This window comes from Fusarium vanettenii (assembly GCF_000151355.1).
Source record: "Fusarium vanettenii 77-13-4 chromosome 13 genomic scaffold NECHAsca_76_chr13_2_0, whole genome shotgun sequence".
In the NCBI taxonomy this organism is placed as follows: Eukaryota; Fungi; Ascomycota; class Sordariomycetes; order Hypocreales; family Nectriaceae; genus Fusarium; species Fusarium vanettenii.
Window position 1 is genome coordinate 22,894 of NW_003315813.1, and position 20,256 is coordinate 43,149.

At 49.7% G+C, this 20,256-nt stretch overlaps 7 protein-coding genes across 7 annotated transcripts; 5 read left to right on the forward strand and 2 right to left on the reverse strand.

Moving 5' to 3' along the window:
• Positions 1–3,290: 3,290 nt before the first annotated feature.
• On the forward strand, positions 3,291–4,018 carry NECHADRAFT_88008 (uncharacterized protein; the record flags this gene model as incomplete). Its single annotated transcript, XM_003040177.1, has 2 exons — positions 3,291–3,317; positions 3,371–4,018. The coding sequence occupies 2 exons, from the start codon at positions 3,291–3,293 to the stop codon at positions 4,016–4,018; spliced, it is 675 nt and encodes a 224-aa protein (XP_003040223.1).
• A 48-nt stretch (positions 4,019–4,066) lies between these two features.
• NECHADRAFT_102187 (uncharacterized protein) lies at positions 4,067–5,018 on the reverse strand (the record flags this gene model as incomplete). The annotated part of the gene is made up of 2 exons (XM_003040189.1): positions 4,154–5,018; positions 4,067–4,108 (listed from the first exon to the last, which is right to left on the reverse strand). Exons 1-2 carry the CDS (start codon positions 4,937–4,939, stop codon positions 4,067–4,069), a joined length of 828 nt encoding a protein of 275 aa, XP_003040235.1. The 5' UTR covers positions 4,940–5,018.
• Positions 5,019–5,604: 586 nt separating this feature from the next.
• Positions 5,605–7,156, reverse strand: NECHADRAFT_54454 (uncharacterized protein; the record flags this gene model as incomplete). The annotated part of the gene is made up of 2 exons (XM_003040190.1): positions 5,605–5,694; positions 5,747–7,156. 2 exons carry the CDS (start codon positions 7,154–7,156, stop codon positions 5,605–5,607), a joined length of 1,500 nt encoding a protein of 499 aa, XP_003040236.1.
• A 2,690-nt stretch (positions 7,157–9,846) lies between these two features.
• On the forward strand, positions 9,847–10,982 carry NECHADRAFT_54440 (uncharacterized protein; the record flags this gene model as incomplete). The annotated part of the gene is made up of 4 exons (XM_003040178.1): positions 9,847–9,994; positions 10,053–10,171; positions 10,226–10,419; positions 10,481–10,982. The coding sequence occupies 4 exons, from the start codon at positions 9,847–9,849 to the stop codon at positions 10,980–10,982; spliced, it is 963 nt and encodes a 320-aa protein (XP_003040224.1).
• A 1,978-nt stretch (positions 10,983–12,960) lies between these two features.
• On the forward strand, positions 12,961–13,320 carry NECHADRAFT_9404 (uncharacterized protein; the record flags this gene model as incomplete). Its single annotated transcript, XM_003040179.1, has 1 exon — positions 12,961–13,320. A coding segment is annotated over one exon (360 nt), but the record flags the coding sequence as incomplete, so codon positions are not given.
• A 2,478-nt stretch (positions 13,321–15,798) lies between these two features.
• NECHADRAFT_54441 (uncharacterized protein) lies at positions 15,799–18,621 on the forward strand (the record flags this gene model as incomplete). Its single annotated transcript, XM_003040180.1, has 5 exons — positions 15,799–15,959; positions 16,010–16,064; positions 16,114–16,620; positions 16,667–16,852; positions 16,912–18,621. 5 exons carry the CDS (start codon positions 15,799–15,801, stop codon positions 18,619–18,621), a joined length of 2,619 nt encoding a protein of 872 aa, XP_003040226.1.
• A 341-nt stretch (positions 18,622–18,962) lies between these two features.
• Positions 18,963–20,228, forward strand: NECHADRAFT_54457 (uncharacterized protein; the record flags this gene model as incomplete). Its single annotated transcript, XM_003040181.1, has 1 exon — positions 18,963–20,228. One exon carries the CDS (start codon positions 18,963–18,965, stop codon positions 20,226–20,228), a length of 1,266 nt encoding a protein of 421 aa, XP_003040227.1.
• Positions 20,229–20,256: the final 28 nt, after the last annotated feature.

Below are 20,256 nucleotides of genomic sequence, written 5' to 3' on the forward strand. Positions count from 1 at the left end.
CATGGTAGGTTGAGCAATGCTTAAGTGTTGTCTCTTGGTGTTAATTAATATGTGATAGGGCTCTTTTAAACATTAGAGATAATCACTTGGGTCTGGAGTTGTAGTTTCTAGGCCAGTCTTGGCTCGTTTTACTGATCGAGAGTACAACTATAGAGTCTGAATTAGACACTTTGAAAGAGATCATCTTGAGTTACATTGAAAGCACAACGGTCAATAGGACCGAGAGCGATTTATACTCCCTGATTGGGGGTTTGATGAGTCAAATAAGCAGCTGATGGTTTATTGTTCTTGACTGAACCAAAACTTACTACCGCCACTACTTCTCTTACCACTTCTGAGACCCTTCATTGCCTTCATGAAGTTTCTTACAGCTCTTCCGCTTGCTGCCCCTATCGCCCACGCTTGTGGCAACAATGCATACAGGTGCAACAATCCTGATGCCATGCGGCTAGGTATGACCCTTCTGCCGCAGCAGAAGGTTCAAAAAAGGCCACTGTGTTAACATCGGGTCATGGTGTTATGATGTGTTGACAATCTGTTCTTTATTACAGCCGCAGCCCGGCCCTTGATGGGAACTGAGCCAGAAGATCGTCTCAGTGCAGATGAAAGTGGCTGTGTCGTGTGGTCGGTTGTCCTCGCAAATCCTGACTGCTTGTCTTCTGCTAACATTCGCTTTCAAGACTGCAACATCACAAACTTCCACGAGAAATGTTATGGAGGGGTCAACTCCACTGGCGAGATGATTGGCAGGCAGCTCTGCGGTCATTTAGGCAAGATTAAGTGAAGCACCACGCAAGGGAAGCGTGCTGCCCATTTAACGAGCCCATGGCGCACTGGCTGGCAGCCAGCCTGTCTGAGGCTTCAGGGTGAGGGATACATATGCCGTGACAATCATGAGTTTCTTCATTGTCGAGGATGAGTCGATTCGCAACATTTGGTGGATGGTTTGAGATGTCTGGCCGGTCATATCTTTCACCATTTTCATCATGATGATTACCTTTAGCCCGGTTCTGCGTCTGACGATTTTGAGACAGCAGGAATACATCTTCGATAAAGTGCCTTTGGAACTGGCTTGGCAGCCGCCATGTCCACCGAAATGAGTTCTGAGGGCGACTGCTAGTTTGCATCATTGGTGTACGAGCAATTCTTGACGACAGCGCCCCTTTGCCCCCCTCGCAACGAACTACACTGGACGGCACTTCTATTGGTTTCTTTAAGGAGGTTTTTTCTCTCCTCTGTCGTTCAGATGAACCGAGTCAATTAGTTAGGCAGATACACAATAGGGATTAATTGACCTGACGGATACGAAACAATGAGTGAACCTCTTCCCCTGAGGAGGAAGAGACGACATAAATTCTGGCTGTTAAACGGATTTGATGGACTGCCCAATAGGATAGAGCGCGATGTTGTGAATCCAGACGCCATGGCCCTGGTATATGTTAATGCCAATACTGGTCCATTTTGGACGGAGATATCACCCATGCATGGGAAGGCTCTCCGGCTCTAGAGTGCTCAAATTCTGCTCTCCGTTAGGCCAAGCAATTAGATTATGTATGATGGATAGTCCCCTAGAGTTGCCTGACGATTAGTGTAACCGGAGAAAGACGTGCGAGCTTCGAACTGCGGCGTGCAGTGCCTTCCATACTGAGGACAATGAGCGCATTGTGTCCGACACGACACTACGCTTAATCTATTGAGATTAAAAGATGACAGCAAAAGGATCTAGTGTAGATGATAGAGTTGGGCTTTTCTTGAGGCACAAGGTCGCCTTCTGTAGTATGGACGTTGCCATTAGGAGTTGCTCATTCGCAGCCAGAGTGGTGTCGACCAATGACGGGAAGTGCTCTTCCACGAACTTCTGGACTCTTTTACTGACCCAGGGCCGCTTGATTCTCGCCTGAGTCTACTCTCTGGGGCCCTGGGTATGTCATAAAAGAGTTCCATCCAGTGGAGTGGGAATTGCTGTTTGCGGAGGCGTCATCTCAACCAAGATGAGCTCCGTACCGCGCCTCGACAGTACGTCCCGTCCCTAGTCCGTTGACAAGATAAGAGAAGGCGATGCCTAGCCGGTGACTTGAGGATTTCCTTCACACCGAGGTTCCGTAGCCACTCGAGCATAATAAGGAATTTGGTGTAGTCGATGCCCATGTTGCTGGCCAGTTCCTCGCTGAATTCTGGTGTCGGGTATTTCATGTCCGGTAATTTAACTAAATTTAGAATGCTCCCAGACTTGAAGCCCTGAGATGTCTCCTGTATATTTTGGCATTGAAGATATCTCGGTCAAGTTCTACTCTCCCGTGTTGATGTTAGCTATGTGGATGCATGGGGTGTCGCCTGAATTCTTTTATAAACAGCGTCTATGTCTTATCAGGCTGTATGTCCCTAAAAGTCTGAATTTGTACCATCTACTATCTTCGCCAGATAACCAAGATAAGCTGTTGCCGTGTCAGCAGTACTTGCGTATATAGTCTCGAAGTATCCTCTGACTTCTCCTGATGCGCAGATCTGCCCATACTGCAAATCAAGGCGACCAGCAAAGCATGGAGGATCGAGTCAGATAAAATAATAGATTTGCCAGGCCCGGTCTAGTTGGAAAGAATGCGGACTTATTATTGTAGACATATGCCATTGGGGCCTTGCTTCTGGAGCTTGGGTTCCCTGTCATAGGTAAGTACGCACCCGTTACCATAAAAAGCCGATAGTAATCACTAAAATATCTTGAGCGATTATACGCGTCAGCTCAAGTATATATCGACAACATCTTGTCTCGTAATAACCTTGAGACAATACAGGCAGTTCTGTCCTATACCATGTACTCCCTAAGAAGCTCCGTTGGCCATCTGTCTGGTAGGTCATGCAGCAGATAGGATATGACGCACATTAAGGTGAAGTAGGAAATTATCAGGTCTCGCATTACGCCAATGCATCGAACTTGGATATCACCGCAGTTCCAAGCGGTTGGTTCGGTCTCAGACCCTCTACGGGCTGAATTGCAAAAGAGGGTCTTTTGGTGTGCCTTTGGCATCGACTGTGTAGCTGCTCTGACGTTTGGGACGTCCCTTGGGCATTCCTCTGCAAGAGGTCGATGCTGAGGTAGGTGGTCGCCTATCCACAAGTGCTGGACACTAATACTTGTGTGCTAACTCTTCAGTTGCCCATGGACATCGATGATGCGAACATAACCGAAACCGAGCTTCTAGCGAGTCCAAGGGATCCGGCAAGCGAAGCATGCACAACAACGTCAACCGCACTGCACGTGTTCCGTCTTCGTCGAATTTGGGCCAAAATACATGGATCCCTCTATTCCGACGTCAACAGTGAGATTGACCAGGCTACCAGAGACCATAAGATCACCATGTTTCGTACTTAGATTGATGATTGGCTTGGCTCTGTTCCTCCGATCCCAACCCGTACTGATCCCGCCTTGTCCATCTTTGCAACACAAGACTGGTACGACCTTAACTACAACGAGATAATTGCCATTCTTTACAGATTCCTGATTACTGGGAAAGAGGGCGACATGAACGGCGAAGTGGTTCTGGAGTGTGCCAAAGCCGCCGCGAGCAAATGTCTTGGGTATCGACGACAATACATCGGACGCGCAGTCAACTACACCTGGAGTACCCTACACGTTGTCTTCTCGGCTGGTCTAACGTACCTTCGTTGTCTTTGTGCCTCGGCTCAATTACGTCAAGAGACCAGCATCACTGAAATGAGCACCATCCTCACGAGCTGCACCATGCTGCTAGTGGTAATAGCTGAGCGGTGGAAGAAGGCTGCCCCTGACAGAGACATTTTTGAGGCCTTTTGCAGCGGCACCACCTCGATGATGGCAAATCGAGGCAGCCAACAGCCATCATTGCCGCCATCTATGGAGCCGAGCTCTACTGAAACGGAAAGATTTGCGGAATGGGTGGCTAACATCTCAAGCTGGGGAATGTCTGAGGCGGTGGATGATTTGTTAAATGGATTAATGACGGATGTCGAGCCTCAGGAAGAGGCGGAACGCCATGCCTAGTCTTTCCTTTCAACTAGATAATTAGAGTATTGATCATACGATTTATCATCACTGCTCCCCCTGGAGACCATAAGCCATGAAAGACAAAAGCTGTCCAGGAACTAAATATTATGGCTGCATTAATCAAAACAATACAGTTCCAAATGCCACCGCCAGCATCCCCCCAATGACAGCTGCAATCCTAGCATCCGCAACCTTGATAGCTGAGGACGGGGTCGTCGCAGCCGATGCAGAACCTGACTCTGTCCCCGAGGCGTTCTCTGTGGTGGAGCTACCAGTAGTAGAAGGCTCCCCAGTACTAGTAGCAGTGCTTGTCGCTGTGCTCGAAGTCTCGGTAGTGCTGGCGGAATCAGTAGCCGTCTCCACGGCCGTTGTCTTTGCAGTCGTACTCTTTGTCGAAGTAGACGTCTCCTCGTCGGCACCATACTCTTCAATATCCAGCACATACGACGAATTTCCCTTTGTGTTGGACTCAAACTCCTCAAAGCTGGCCCAGCTGGCCCGGCCACCCGTGCCAAGAGATACGCACGCCTCGCGGTAATAGTTGCTGGCGCAGATGCTCACACCATCACTGGTGACGCCACCGCCCGCGTTTGTGCAAGAGACAAACAGCTGAGTAACGAGGCGAGCCGTGTTATCGAAGAATTCATTCTCTGATCCAGATGACAGGCACGTGCGGCAGCCATCCATCGACGTATACCAACCATCCGGGTTGGGGATGCACACGCACTCCCTGGTGTCGGCGTTGGGGCCTTTCAGCTTTTGGCATCGTAGCATAGCCTGATAAATAGGCCAGCACCCGCAGTCGTCGAGCTTTGTGGGACTGTCCACCGCCTCTTTGGTCTTGGACCAGCCGTTAGGGTTTGCCAAAGAGAAGCCGGCCAGGGCAACGAGGGCCGCGAGGGATGATGAGGGATGCATTGCTCGAGCGATGAAGGAGGGTTGTGATATTAGTGATTAGAGTCTTAATAAATGACAATGTGTTGTAACGATTGTTGCGGAAGAAAGCTTGGAGAGATTATATGAGAGTGAAAGGGTAGCATGAGTTTAAAACTGAACAGCTGCCTAGCGAAGGCAATTTAATTCGACAGGGATCATCATCCCCCTGGTAATTTCGGCGTTTACTGCGTAGGGAATCTCACCCACAATCCTTCAGTAAGATCTTGGCATGCCATAAGTGGCATGATTTGCGGACTGGGAGATCGGCCCGGTTCCCCGTGCTTCTTTTTTCGTGTAGGGTACTCGATCTTTAAGCTCAGTTAAGACATCAAGGGCCGGGCTGCAACTATAAGAAAGAACAGATTAAAGTATAGGGTATTCATTACGTGAATGAGAACAGATCTGAGATGATCAAGTCCATGCTAGTTCAACCCATAATGCTTTTCTAACCAGCCATAGAGTCAAAGAGGGGAATTGTGGTAGGCTTGACGAGCAGCAATCCTTCTTCCCAGGTGTATCCGGAAAGGTATAATTCACGCCGTGGCTATTTTATACGCCAACTTCACGCATTGTGCATTCTGGCACCTATCATATGTAACAGAGGCAGTGGTGTGAATTACATCTGTATCAACAATCTCTCAACTACCCTAAGCTTCTTGGGGTCGCAGGATTACTCTCCTATACGAAGCTACCGGCAAGGTATGGCTATCACGTACTGTCAGGATAATATGCATCGTCTATTGTAGTGATCAGTCCTTGGAACATTCAAGAAGGGTTCAACACACTTACGTTGTTGACGGAATCACTTGTCTGGAGAAGGACAACACTCCCATCGGGCTGGGCATTGGTGATATTGACAGATTGGCTCACCAATGTCAGCTTGGACCTTGGAAAGGCTTCTTTTCCATTGGTGAATCCCTCAAGGCCTCTCCCACCAGCCTCACGATAATGGAACCAACTGAAACTCATCTGGTCATCATCCGGGTCCCAGCTTTGGGATGCATCCAATACTATCTTGTCTCCGGGCTTGTATCGCAATTCCAAGGGTGTAGGACCACAAGACCCGTTGACAATGGCGACAGGTGCGTGGTTGTTCTTGGAAAAGCTTGATTCGACCGTCCACTGCATCCGAGTAGCAAAGTCGTACTGGTAGTCCTGGCGCCATCGCCAAATCGTCGCCCATTTGCTGATAAAACCTTGCCCGTTCAAGCCTTGCACATAATCCGTGGCATCTGCGTACACGCGTGACTGGTTTGATTGATCAAGCAAGGTAAATCTTCCACCCCAGGAGCCCCAGTCTGGGTGCTCGATGTGGCCCAGTCCGTTCTGGATTAACGGAAGAAATGACGGTGTGTCTCCCTCCATGATGAAGGACCAGTTCAGGTAGTGTGAGCCAAGGGGCCCTATCCGAATGTGCTGCTGCAACCACTCATTGGAAACGATGCTGCTGTCAGGTCCACCCTGATCAAAGTGGCGGTACTCTTCTCCCGAGATACCATTCCATGCCGCATCTGTATACTCATTCCAGCCGTGGAGTGAAACGACGAAGAAGAGCTGTGGGTAACGTTGGCGGATCCAGACCCCTGTATCGTCTTGATCCGAGATAGAGTACACGCGTAGCTTGTCGACGAATGAGGCCACGGCGGTATCAGCTCGGGTCCGCGAGACGTGTTGGAGGGCCTCAGCGAGGATGGCTGCTCCACCCCAGACAGCAACCCAAAGAGGGTCGTCCACGCTGGAGCCATCAGCCGCCTTGACCAACTCGCTAGCTGCCTGGCTCAGGGTCCGGTTGAGAGAGGCCCTTCCGTATACGGCATGACCCTTGAAGACTCGGTTGACTAAGTCGTCTGCTGAGGGATAAGCGGCAGAAGAAGGGACATTGGCGTTGAGGTTATCGACGACCTTGCGATATGCATCAAGCACTTCGATGATGGTCTCGTGGTCAATCTTGTTCGGCAGCCATGTAGAGGTTGTTGCAGCAATGCCCTGAATATCCAACTCATTGGCATAGGTCAGCAGACGAACGAGACTCATTTGATCATCCGGTTCGTTGCTGATGTCTGTGAGAACAAACAAGCGATGCTTGTTCTCGTACCGAGAAGTTTGACATTTGTCCTCGTTAAGAGCTTGTGACAAGGCAGGGAAGACAAAGACGAAAACGAAGCACCATAGAACCCGTGAAAAGAAGTTGACTGACATTTTGCTTGTGTTGTGAGTGAGGTACTTGGCAGTGCACACCACGATGGCTTCCGCTGAGTGGTCTGTCTACCTTTATACTTGATCAGCTCACAATAATCTCAGCATCTCTTTGACATGGTCAGTGGATGAGACTTCCTGATTGAGTAATGGACTGTCATGACCGCATTTTCAGAAAACCAGGATTGCCGAGACAAAGTGGATGGATCTGCCCAGAAAAGCCATAATCGCGAAAAGCTCTCATTACTATGACATGTTTCCCCCGCAAAACTACAACCATAAGGAGGAGCCATGAATATCACTGCTCAATGCGGAGAGAAGGCGGGGTACCTCGAGTGTGGGGGATTGGTTTGGTGTTTAGAATTGCCTATTAGAGATGGAAGAGATTTTATTACCGTTGAATTCGCCGAGCCAGCCTCCGTTGGCGGCGTTGTGTCATACCTCATTGCTAATACTTGCAGGGTTTGGAATCATGAGATCAGCTGACCCTCATCTTTGGTGTTGGTGATTGTACATGTCGTGGCCTTGCTGAATCAAGATGCTCTGGTGTTGTAGTAGTATTCTTCACCTTTATCTACCTAGTCATCTATCCCCACAATGACTGCTCAACATCCCCACCTATGGCGGCACCAGGCTTCCATCACAACAAGTTATGAGCGAACGGTACTACTAAGAAATCCATCTTGTCCTTGTCAACGTCGCTGTCGCGTGCAAGCAAATAGGAAGCATCAAAGACGCACTTGGCATGGCAGGTTTGTACAAACCTCTTAAAGGATACATGCGACCGACCTTGGAAGGACGGACTGCATTACCAACACCACATCCTGATTAATAGATTTACCTGAGTTTCTTGCATTGGTAGAGAAGGAAGAAAAATGTATAGGACCGCTGGTCGTCTTGACAGGTGATCCTGGCACAGGCAAGTCGATCATTTTGTCCACCATGGTAAACCACCACGTTTGCCCATATGATGGACTTGTCAGGCAGTCTCCAAGTGCCCCGGTCTCCACATACATCTTTCCACACAGCTCTAGCGAGGACAGCCAATCTATTCGATCAATAATAACAGTCCTCGAGTACAGTACTTGCCAACTTGCCGAACAAGATGCCATCTACGCGAAGACCCTGTCTCAAGCCTGCGACTCTAGGGGTAACAAGAGTTATGTCTTCAACGATGCCAGGTTTCATGAACTTTTGGACTTTCTACGAATGGGGTTCCCAAAAGACGCAACCTACGCTATCTGGTCAGTCTTTGACGGGCTGACAGGCTTACCTGAGGACTAGCCACACAGGGCGGCGCAGAAATGGAAACTACCTGATCTCTTATGGGAGCATCTTAGCCTACAGATCTGAATGCTCATGTCCATCCGGCCAATAAAATTTCAGAGCATAGACGTTCCTCCATACGGCAATATCATCGACCCCGATGATCAGGAGTTGAAGGACATACTGACGTATACACTAAACAAGATACGAGAGACTGTTTTGCGACAAAGAGAATCAACCCAAGGGACACGGAGGAGACATTAGAAGCATGCAGTTCTTTTTGCATAGCTTGTCCCAAAATCATGACACAGTGGTCGGTCTAAGGATAATTACGAGTTCGAGCAAGTTGCCAACCAAAATAATCTCAAGAGTAAAATACATATAAACCAGGATGATGGGTATCTTTCCATTGTGGCACGCACTTCTATTACTCTATCCAACATACTGAGTCAAGAGTTCTAGTTGGGTAGCTTCCCACAGCACTCAGAGGAAGTATTTCACAAGGAAACCAACTCCAAGGAGCTCACGCAGGACCAAAAGGAGGAAATTTACGAAGAACGTCTCTTCCATCGTTGCCTCAGGAGAAGCCATCGAGAGGCAATGGGGGAACTGCGAGGGGTTATATGATATCAGGATTAAAAGGACGTCGGCAGGCTCCGAAGATAGCTCGATAGCCCGTCTGTTACATGCCATAGCATTGAGCGGCTCAACAAAGTCTGCCCTCTTCCAAGTCCAAACCACCAGGTTGATGAGGATGGTGGCCAGACATTAGCTCTGTGACAAGGAATGGTCTGCTGTCAAGGCTCACAAATAGATGAGGGGATACCTTGAGATGCCATCAGACATCAGCAAGGAACATGTTTCCTCGGGCAATCAGCGACTTGTTTGAATGGTGCAAACTTGCACTCGGTGTCACTATCCCAAGGGGGCAGCTTTTTTTGGTATGGACATATAGGAGACACATTCTCTAGCATATCCAATCTTTCATCGGCCATCTCCGCCTGGAAAGCGGCGATCAAAACAATCCTGCCCCCAGGTTTTCTAGATAAGATTTTAGATAAGAAACCAGTTAGCTAGATGTAGCTAGTAACTCCGTCCCTTGCTGAGCAGCAATGCGACTATGAAAGGACTCAACATGGGTGCAAGGGCCAAATCCACAAATCAGATGCGTAGATTTATTGGTTTGACCTGGCTTTGTCCACTTTTGGAAGGAGGGCACGCGAGTAAAAGGCGATAAGCTGCCGATTGCTCGAACTTTTGTTTTCTTGGCAACGAGATAACGGGGATCTCTCTCAATCCTCGGTCGGTGTAGATAAAAGATGGACATGATGGCGCAAATAATTAATATTGCTTGTCCCTCCCTTTGCTGTTCCAATCCTGATTGACCCCTTGGCTTCAACCTTCAACCAGGTATCAACCCGTCCACGATGCGTCTTCCATCAGTTCTCGCCGCAACGGCTCTATTCTTTGCCTCCTCGTCGCAAGCGCTCAATATTTTGCTGAACAACGATGATGGATTTGGCTCGGCAAACTTGCGCGAGCTCTATCGGATCCTCAAGGAACAGGATCACAACGGTAACAATCATGTCCCAAGCCTGCTTGAGATCAAGGCTAAAACATGACCATCTTCCAGTCTGGGTTGTTGCCCCCGCGACAAAGCAGAGTGGCAAGGGCGGAACCTCTGAGTTTACGACCGAGGGAAACTTGACTGGACCATCCCATTACGACTTGATCCCTGCGGGAGCACCCTCTGTCCGTTATCTCAGAATCCGTTTTGAGAATTAGTTTCTAACATGCTTTTTTTAGGTCGGAAGTGATCCCAAGGACAGCCAGATCTGGTACTACAACGGAACACCTGCGGCCTGCACCTTTGTTGCGCTTGACTATGTGCTCCCGCGTTATGCCGATTTCAAGGTTCCTGACCTAGTCGTCACGGGCCCTAACTTTGGAACCAACCTGGGTGGTTTCGTGTGGACTCTGTCGGGCACTGCTGGTGCTGCGTGAGTAATCTTGGCCCAGTTTCATTCTATTCGAGAGTGAGTTCTAACAAGACATTGGTAGATACGCTGCCACCCACCGCGGAATTCCTGCCATTGCCATATCCGCGAGCAACCAGGAGACTCCGTATTTTGAGCTCACTAACCGCACCAACCCCGCGACCTGGGCTGCCGAAGTCTCTGCAAAGTTCGTTGAAAAGTTCATTGGCACGGCGCCTAAACGCGCCCCCCTGCTGCCTATTGGCTATGGCATCAACCTCAATCTTCCCCTCTTGACCGACGGCGATGACCTAGAGTTTGTACAAACTAGGTTTACTGGAAACGCCCATGTCAATGAAGCCGTGCTTGATCCCAAAAAGGGAACCTTCACCTGGGCGAATATCAAACCATATGCTGCCGGCGTGAACGCTTGCATCAACGGCAACTGCTCTCTGCCCGGCGAGACCTATATTGTCGAGAATGGTGCGGCTTCAGTGTCCCTTTACACGGTTGACCACACTGCCCCTAGTACTTCATACACACAGTCTCTTATGAAGAGGGTGGCGTCTGTGATATCCGCTGCTTGATTGACGGCCGAGAGTTCATGGTAGTATGATGCTCTTCCACCGTTCCTTAGTATTAGAATAAGGCAGATAGTCAAATCAATCCCTATCGAGCACTCGAACTCTGGAGCACTGGATGTTGGTGCTCTAACATGACGGCAACGAATTTGACGATCGGCTTCAAAGACTGCGTTCTGAAGCGTACAAATTTTGTCTTTCGAGATGACTGATATGTGGACGCGTTGGCCATGGCAGGTAACCCTGACAGGCGCGTTCTGAAAAGTGTGGTGTTTTATGCACTAGTATGTAGATGGTCTGCTGAGTTGACATGGGCAGGTTACAGGGCCAAATCCCACCAGACCGGCCGTAGAATAGATTACCCACACTCGCAGGAAGGAGTCTGAAACGCGACTCGTACACTGCGGAGATCCCCCGAGCCTGGACGCGCTAGTTAAAGGGTACTAAAGTTTGTAAAGAGCCACCACGTAGATCCATGTACCCCTTAGCAGCAGATGACTCCACACGTTGTTCTGCCCAAGCTCAAGAGTCGATGAAATTGGCAATGTTGGAGATGCTCATTAGCATTATAGTGATGACCTATTGTGAAGACTCTACTGCAAAGATGATATTGTAACTTGCAAGCTGGAAAGAAGGTGTGTTTGCTTTGTCACCTTGCGTACTCCAACAGCAGCTTCTTCAAAACTCGGCTTCACCAGTGTCGGGTTTCTCTTCGGGCCACAGTTTTGATCAGTCCCAATCATACCTTGACTATTAGAAACAAACGCAACCAGCCTATCGCGCATGGAAATAAATCCATCAGAAAATACCATGTCTTTCGTATTTCTCCAGAACAACTCAACTTCAAATGATCAGACATCGTCACTACCCTAGAGCTTATCGCAATCGATAACGTTGTTGGGCCAACGCCCTGGTTCAGCTTATGTAACACTACGATAAAGTCAGGACGGGCGACCGTAAGCGATTCTTTGCCTACCTAGATACCTCTTCATCGTTAACTGACCTGCCGACAACTCTATTCCCAACCGCCTCTTCCTCCTCTCATGTGTGCGCAATGAGTTTCGAGCGTATTGAGGATTGGATAGCACAAACCAACTCTCTCATCAGCCCCCAGATCGCCTTGCAACCGCCCAAACGCAAATTCGCCGACGACACCATTGCCATCACAGCCATCGGCATGTCCTCGCCCCCTCCGACTGAAGACCTGTGTAGCGATATAGAAGCAACTCCAAGGGCAAAATCACCGTCGAAGCGCCCGAGGATCGACTCACCGCCAGCGAGTCTTCACCATGAATCGATTGCCGACCACGACACACCTTCTCTCAGCGCGAGCTCTGTTACCGAGTCGACACGGACGGATACGACGGGTGGAAGTGGCAGACTGAGGCGCAAGCGAAGCCCTGTCAAGAACATGTCTGACCTGCGTCTCGCTGACAGACCGGTTGTGCTCACCACCTTGCAAAGACCCGATCAGCTACCATCTGACGTCGTGGGCCTGGTCACGGTCGCTCGTGCCATCCGTCAGGGATCCAGCATTATTCCCAGGCAGGTCGAGCAGCAAGCACAGTCGTACATGACCATCGTCGATGATCTGGTCTCGGATTCAAGTTTCTACGACGCAGAAGAGTGGGCGCGCTCCCACGGATTGGAGCCATGGGATGCATCCGAGGAGCTGAGGTTATTGAGGAGGACCGTCGCGCGCACACAGGAATGCGAGTTGGAGAATTGGTCTGAAGCAGCGTGGAACGCTCGCATACACGAACCAATTCTGGACTTTGTCCTTGAGTGCTTTGCTGGATCAATACGACATTTCGATGTCACACGCGCCCCAATCAACAAGCCCTACCTATCACGTCACATCTCCGGGGTAGACATGCAGTCCAAGATGGTGGACTTTTGTATCTGTCTTGCTGGAGACGACATTGTCACTGCATCTCAACGCCGTCTCAAAACCGCCAGTGATTCCAACTCGATTAACCACACGTCGTACCAACCAATCCGCGATCGCCCTATTGCCATCAGCATCGAGACCAAAACGCTTGAAGGATCGAGTCAAGAGGCAAAAGCACAGCTCTCCATCTGGGCAAGCGCTCATCTCAAGAGGTTGCGGTCTCTGGCGGGCAAGTCATCAGCCAAAACGTCGCATGCTGTCGGCATAACCCTTCCCGTGCTGTCCACTAGTGGTGGAGATTGGACCTTGCTGTTTGTGAAAGACGGAATTAGCGGCGTTGAGGTCATAGAGACACTTTCTGTAGGGAACACCAAGTCTCTAGTTGGGTCTTACAAGTTGGTGTCGGTGTTGAGGCAGTTGGGGCTTTGGGTGCAGACCACGTTTCGACCTTGGGCAATGGAAAATCTCCTGGCTTCGAAGCAAGTATAATGATGCAAATTACGTATAATGATTCCCATGACACTACCACTGCGCTTATGTATTTATCTGGGCATCAATCCGAATAAATATGAGACAACTTGATTGCTTTGGGATGAGGAGGCAAGAGGTTCGAAAAATAGGGCCAGTGTCTCCCGAAGCTGGCTTCAATTGATGATCAAATTGTTCAGTCATCGATCACTCACTACACTACAGTAAACCAAGTATTCTGTTTTGTCATCTCGGAATCAGATTCTTGAAGCAACCGCCTGAGGTTTGGCTTTCTGTTGGAAATACTTGCGGTTGTCAAACGCAGAGTAACTTGTGTTCGTCGACTGACTCCCGGACAATCAGAAAGAAGATGGCAACGCAAATGGTTCTTGGCCCGTCATGGGGCTTGGTGGCGGTTGTTCTTCCTTGGCCTCACCTGGGTTCGGTGCGCATTTTGCTTCGTGCACGCCGCAATGTGGAACGCGGCGTAGTGCCTAAGCCAAGGATGGCCTAGATGAATCTGTCAATGTTCAGTACCGGTTTTTCGGGATAGCCTAGCCAGCCATGATGCTGTCGGCGAGCCGAGGGCGTAGGTAAATCTGCTGGATAACAGTATTCGATGTTCATGAATAAGACATCGATACATCTCAGCGATATTCTTTACAAGACATACGTCCTCTGTCAATGTCAAAGCCAACCCAAGAAAAGTCAGCATGTTATTCGTGTACACCTAGTTCCCCTTTCTTAAAGCTGGAGCATCTCCTTTCCCACGTGGCTGGGTTGCCCACTAATGCACCAGAGGCCCAGTTAATCGGTCATGACCGTATCGAGGCAATTCCGGTTGCCAAGCATCTAGACCAAAGACCACGTTTCAACGGTAATGTCGGCCCCTCCAAAGCATGAGACAACTGGAGCTGAATGGGGAAAGGACAAACGGTGGTTCGTTGCGGTGCCGCAGCCGCGATACAGAACTCTTTTAACACAACATTGAGAGCCCTGTTTCCCCCATGATGCCGATGAACCTCCCTCCAGGATCGGTTGCTGGTACTAGGGTAGATATCTCTTACTTCGGCCATCCGGAATGACGACTCAAATTCCATGGGTTAAGTAGGTCAAACAAGGGCAGAGCGCTCGTCAAGGCAGGGCAACAATTTGTTTAACCACCCCGCCCAACCACCCTTGCTATTCTCCGGATGTGTGACCCGGATCGTCACGACACACTGACACAATATAGCTGTGATTAGCGAGAGCAAGTAGGAACTTGTCCCAAGCCTCTCTTTTTCGGTCACTTATCAAGTCTGAAAGCCAACGACCCGACCCTTAGGCGGCCCAAGAGTTACACCATCAAATGCCAACAGCATCGAGATAACGGTGCTCAGACATTTCCAGAATGCACAGACATACTTCGTAGTGGCTTTTCTGATTTAGGCATGAGCTCCAACAACTCCTGAGTTACTCAGGCCGACACCAGCTGCGTCACATATGGATAAATCGAGTTGGCCTCCCATGGTTCCAATTTCCCATCTCACATAGATGAATGTGTGCAAGATAAAAAATCATGGGAAAGAGAAATACAGTAGAACTAACACGCTGTGGCCGAGCGAGAAGGTGGCGTCAATGAAATGAATTGCCCGGCGTTCCACTCGGCCAGGGCCCATCATAAGCGAGGCAACTCCAAGGCAAATGCCGTGAGGTCAGAGCGTGAATGTGAGTGGGCCTCGTGGCGTCAAGATTCCCTTTCATGAGCCTCGCTTATCAGATTTTGCTGGGGTACGCGAGCTGAACGACTTGGCAACCATGCCTCGCGGCCTCGGCTCTGAGATTCAACTACCGGGAACGCCGGAGACGATTTCCCAGATACTCTGTGACTCGTTAAGGCTATGTAGATACTGAAGTATAACGCTCTCCGATCACTGATTGTTTGGATAACATGGAAAGGATTATACCTGAGATTGTTTCGTTCCTTAACTATATCCAGACACCTTGATCTGGAGCAGATCAACGGCGTGATGTTTCAGCCAGCCATGGATCTGGGCCCACCTTGGCTACGGTAGTTCCGCACTCTAGCACCAAACCTTCATTGTGTACGCAAGCCTCATCAGCTCGCTTGGGCTTTTCTCGGCTAGTGGCTTGCCTAAAGCCTGTCAATCCCGATTGACATATGACCAGTAACCCGGTTATGCCAGGGCGCTGCTCCCTGCGTCAAGCTAAGGAAGGCTGGCTGTGAACCATCTACACGTGCGTCTACGTGGAGGGTGGGTAAAGGTGCGAGATCGGTCGCTTGTTGATTAGCAGAAAACCGAGCAAGGACAATGTGTTGAACCACTCCAAAATGCACGTGGACCCTCCTCACCAGGGGTAAAGGGGAGTAATAAGAGACACTCATGCCTCGATCGTGTTTTCTGGGCCCGATGACATCGAGGACAGCTCTTTTGTTTGCTGAGCCGAGAGACATTCTTCATCATGCCGTCCGAAGATCTCTTTGATCAATACCTAGGGCATGTCGTCCCCCAAAGCTACAATGGTGGATTCATAGCTCTCAGTTATTTGGTCAGCCTCGTTGGGGCGGCATCGACACTCGAGCTGATCAACCGCCGGACTGGATCGAGAGGGTTCTTTAACCAGTATGTCAACATGCGGGAATACTTTGGTGTTATAATACTGATGCGATTAGCTTGCTCTTGGTCAGTTCAGCCATCACCATGGGTGGTATATCGATCTGGTGCATGGTGAGTGACTGGACACTATCGTGGCTACCTTTGTACTAACAGCCCATAGCATTTTATCGGCAACAGGGCTATCGACCTAGCGAACCACGAACGCGACTTGCAAGTGGCATACTCCAGTGGCTTTACTGCCGTCTCCTTTTTCGTCCCCATCGTCGTTCTTCTTGCCGCCTTTGTCGCTATTGGCACGAATAATTATATCTCCTGGTGGAGAATCACGATCGGAAGTGTTCTCTGTGGTGCTGCTATCTGCGGTATGCACTACCTCGGGAACTCGTCCATCAAGAATTACACATGTATATATCGACCAGCATTCATCGTTGGCGCGGCTATCATCGCCGTGTTCGCCAGTATTATTGCCCTGTCTCTGTTCTTCGTATTTCGAGGACTATGGGCTCACTCGTGGTGGAAGCGATCCTTGTCAGCCTTTATTCTCGCCGGAGCAGTATCAGGAATGCATTGGTGCGCTGTCGTCGGGACCCGGTATCGGCTTGTCAACATACAGACCAAGAATAACGAACCCTCGAGGAACGCAACTGTCATTGTCGTCATCTGTCTGGTGAGGGTATCTTAGCTTAAGGGAAGAGTTTGACTAACCCATTTAGTCACTTGGTGCTTGTCTCATCCTTGCCGGCTCTGCTATTCTTCGTGCCCGAAAGATGAAAAGGTCGGCCCTCCGAGCCCAGCAAATCACGTTGGGCACTGCGATATTTGATAAGCATGGGAGGATTCTGGTTGATCCTGATGGTCTCATGCCTAGTGTGGCCATAACAGACTCGTTCTTGGAGAAGGTATGTAACCCCTAAGATCATTTACGTTCCCGGCAGTTTGTCTAACATGAGAGTTACAGAACAGTAGGGAGGGATTCAGCAACACACATCCCGTTTTCCACTGGCTTTTTCAGGCCTCACGAAATTGGAGCGGGATTTCAACCCTCTTGGACGGCATGAAGCATCATCTTCTCCAGCTACCGCACTCTGGTGGCGAAAAGAGTGGCATTCAATTGATCAACGAGCACGGCGAGATGATTAAAGATTATGACGCCATCTTCCGCGAACTTTTCTGCGTTGCTGCTCTCACCCTCTCGGAACAATTGGGTGAGCACATCACGTCGATGGGAGTTCTCTGGGATGACGTTCTGTCTACCGGAGCATACCGGGCAAGAGTTATGCCGAGACTCAGACGACCACGGAGTCCCATATCAGACAGCGAGAGTACAGCCAAGGAAGAAGACCAGGCCGGTGTCGATGCGGCCGAAAAGGGGTTTCCGGGTTACCAAACAGAATGCGGACGCGGATCACTGATGCTCTTGGTTCGTCGGGTTCGCACGAGCCGTGACGCCGACAGGTTAACATCAGCCGGTTTCCGGTTCGCCGAACTGCATCAAGTGAGCAACTTGATTCAAGCCAGCATGCAGATCCAGTCGAATGATTTTGAGAAAACACTACGGGGTCTGGAAACGTACGCCGGTCAAGACAAACGGCAGTCCTCTGGATCATACATCGGGCTGTTTGCCGTTCGCGCCCGGGTTGATTCTCGTGGCTTTCAGGTGCTGGTTCACAAGGGGGCTAGGCATGTCCTCCCTTCTGAACGTCTGCATACGGGAAGTATCGACAAGTGGCAAGTGGATTTCTTGAGACAATTCCAAGGGATGCCAGTTTCGAGTCTTGTTCCCAGGCTCTTTGATGACGACGTGGCTCCCGCATCCTCGAATGAAAAGGCCTTTGCCAGACAAATGGGTGAAACTATCAAATCTCTGCGCAAGTCTATCAAAGATCCTTTATTTGAGCAGGCAGTGCTCTCCCCGACAGTCGTGCACCTGCCAGGCCACGAGAGCCAGGCCGAGGCGGTCATGATAACTTTGCGACTTGTGGTTCCTATCCACTCGGTCCTATCGAGCGCCGACTGCGAATTTGTGCCTCTGAGTATCTTGAAGATGCACCAGGCTTCGGATGGCTGGCATCAAGAGTTTACCCGAGACGTGCACCGCGAGTTCGGGTCTCTGGTCCAATCTTGTCGTGCCAATACTGGTGAACAGGGTCGTCGATCGCGGGAATTCAGCTTCTGGCCGTTTGCATCGTTGAAGACTTCTTCCAACATACATGTCAAGAGAAACCCGATGATGGTATTGACAAAAAACCCAAGCTCACCAGCGTCGGCACGTTCTAGCTCCACCGTCAATCTGTGCCCACCCAACAGCGCCGGCCGACCAAGATCAGTTGACACAATGGATGAGATCAACAAGCCCAAGTCCCAAGATGACTGGCGAACGGCACCGCCATCTTATGGAGGTATCCTGGTATTCAAGGAGGTGACAGTCAATGTTGACAAGAGTGAAGGAGGCCGTGGAGATGGAAAAGGTCAGGATACGATGGTTATTGAGACGTCAGATGGCCTTCAAACAGCATCAATGTCAAGCATCGAGCTACAACCGATGACCAATATCGGGACGGATGCTCATATCGGGTCGCAGGATACTGGAAAGGTGGATGGGAACATGTCTAACACTGAGACATTTGTTGATATCTTGTTTGCGGAAGCAGTTGGGAGTGGCTTGTAGTTTAATAGTAGAATAATAATAAGCAAGAGAGGCAACCGTAATCCATACTGGCCTGAAGGATTGTGTTTATAATTTTCAGAGCCATTCACCTGGTCTGTGGAAACATCAAGACACGAAAAGGGCAAAGTGCCTCTAACTCTTGTGAAATGTCTACAAGACCGGGAAGCTTTTAAGCGGTGGATTGGAGGGATTAGCTTCTGCTGTGGGTGCAGCCAAAAACCTTAATCTGCATAGTTGACTCATCAGATCCTCGACTAGCGGGTATAAATCGCTCTCGACGCCCTTGGCCCGTCCCTCATCATTTCGAACGGTTTCATCACCCCTCCACGACTTTAGGCGCAATGACGAACATTACATCGATATCACATCAATCGTTTTCTGCCTTGTCTCCCTATCTTACCACATGCCTCTCTGGCACCAGAGATCCGGCAGTACCCGACGACAATATACGCCACCATGAGAATCTTGGTTATGATCCGAAGTATCTGAAAATACCACCATTATACTCTTTGCCAGAAGGAATGCCGAACCTTATCTGCCAAGAGCTACGATATATCTTCTTTGAAGTAACAGCCCTTCATTTACGCCACGAGGACGAATACAAAATCTGGTGGCGTCGAGACGGGAGCATGACATGTATCGATAGGCGACACCTACCGGCCGGATTCATTGAGCCAAGGCGAGTCTATCAGTTTTTGAATAAAGAACTAATAGTATACTTTGAAACCATGTCAGTCAGTGCGTACTATAGCAGTAAGATCGCCCGCTACATATACCGAGAGTGGTTACATCTACACAATGGGCGCCCGCCCTTTCAACGAGACGGCTTCTTCGCCAAAGCGGTACAAATCAGCAAGAACGGTCCTCAAAACCTAAAACAGCTTTCAGCGTGCCATGGCAGGATTTGTCAGCAATTATCGGATCGCTTAAACGATCTTGTCGATTTTCATCCAAGGACAAGGCCAAGAACACCACCACCACGCTTCTTCGAGCCGATACATGGCAAAAAAATACAGTCGTGGAGAGACAGCGGCTATATTTTGCGCCACCTATTCCGTGCGCTATATATAGTTGTTGACAGAAAGTCTTTAGAAGAGTCTCCAGAGCCAGACCCTATCTGGCAAGATCACAACACACCAACTCTCTACCTCGAAGATGTTCATAACCGGGACTTAGCACGGTGTACTGTGCTACTGGTTAAGACAGGCGATGAGGCGCATCTTCACTCCCCCATCAGCTTCTTACCACTGTTCGATGCTGGACAGGCATTAAACGTTGATCGTGTGGATTATCATGATAATGTGGAAGAAACGGTGGTGCGCGTCAAGTTAGATGTTGCTGTGCGTTTTGTATGGGAACTTTTATGTAAAGAGGAGGGCGCTCTTGACGAGGTTGGACAATTAGCCGAGGGGTTAAGACAGGAGCAGGATGCATTTTGCGAGGCGTGGGTGGTAAGGGTTATGGGTCATTCTCATCGAGTTGGCATTGATAACAACGGATATGCATGGCTGGCTATTCGTCGGGCTTTGGCCAGGATGAACAACGAGGCTTTCGAGGAGGATCAAGTCTACCCGATATGGGAGCGAATACGACACTGGATATGCTGAGATTAGGACCCAGCCGGCCATTGGCATT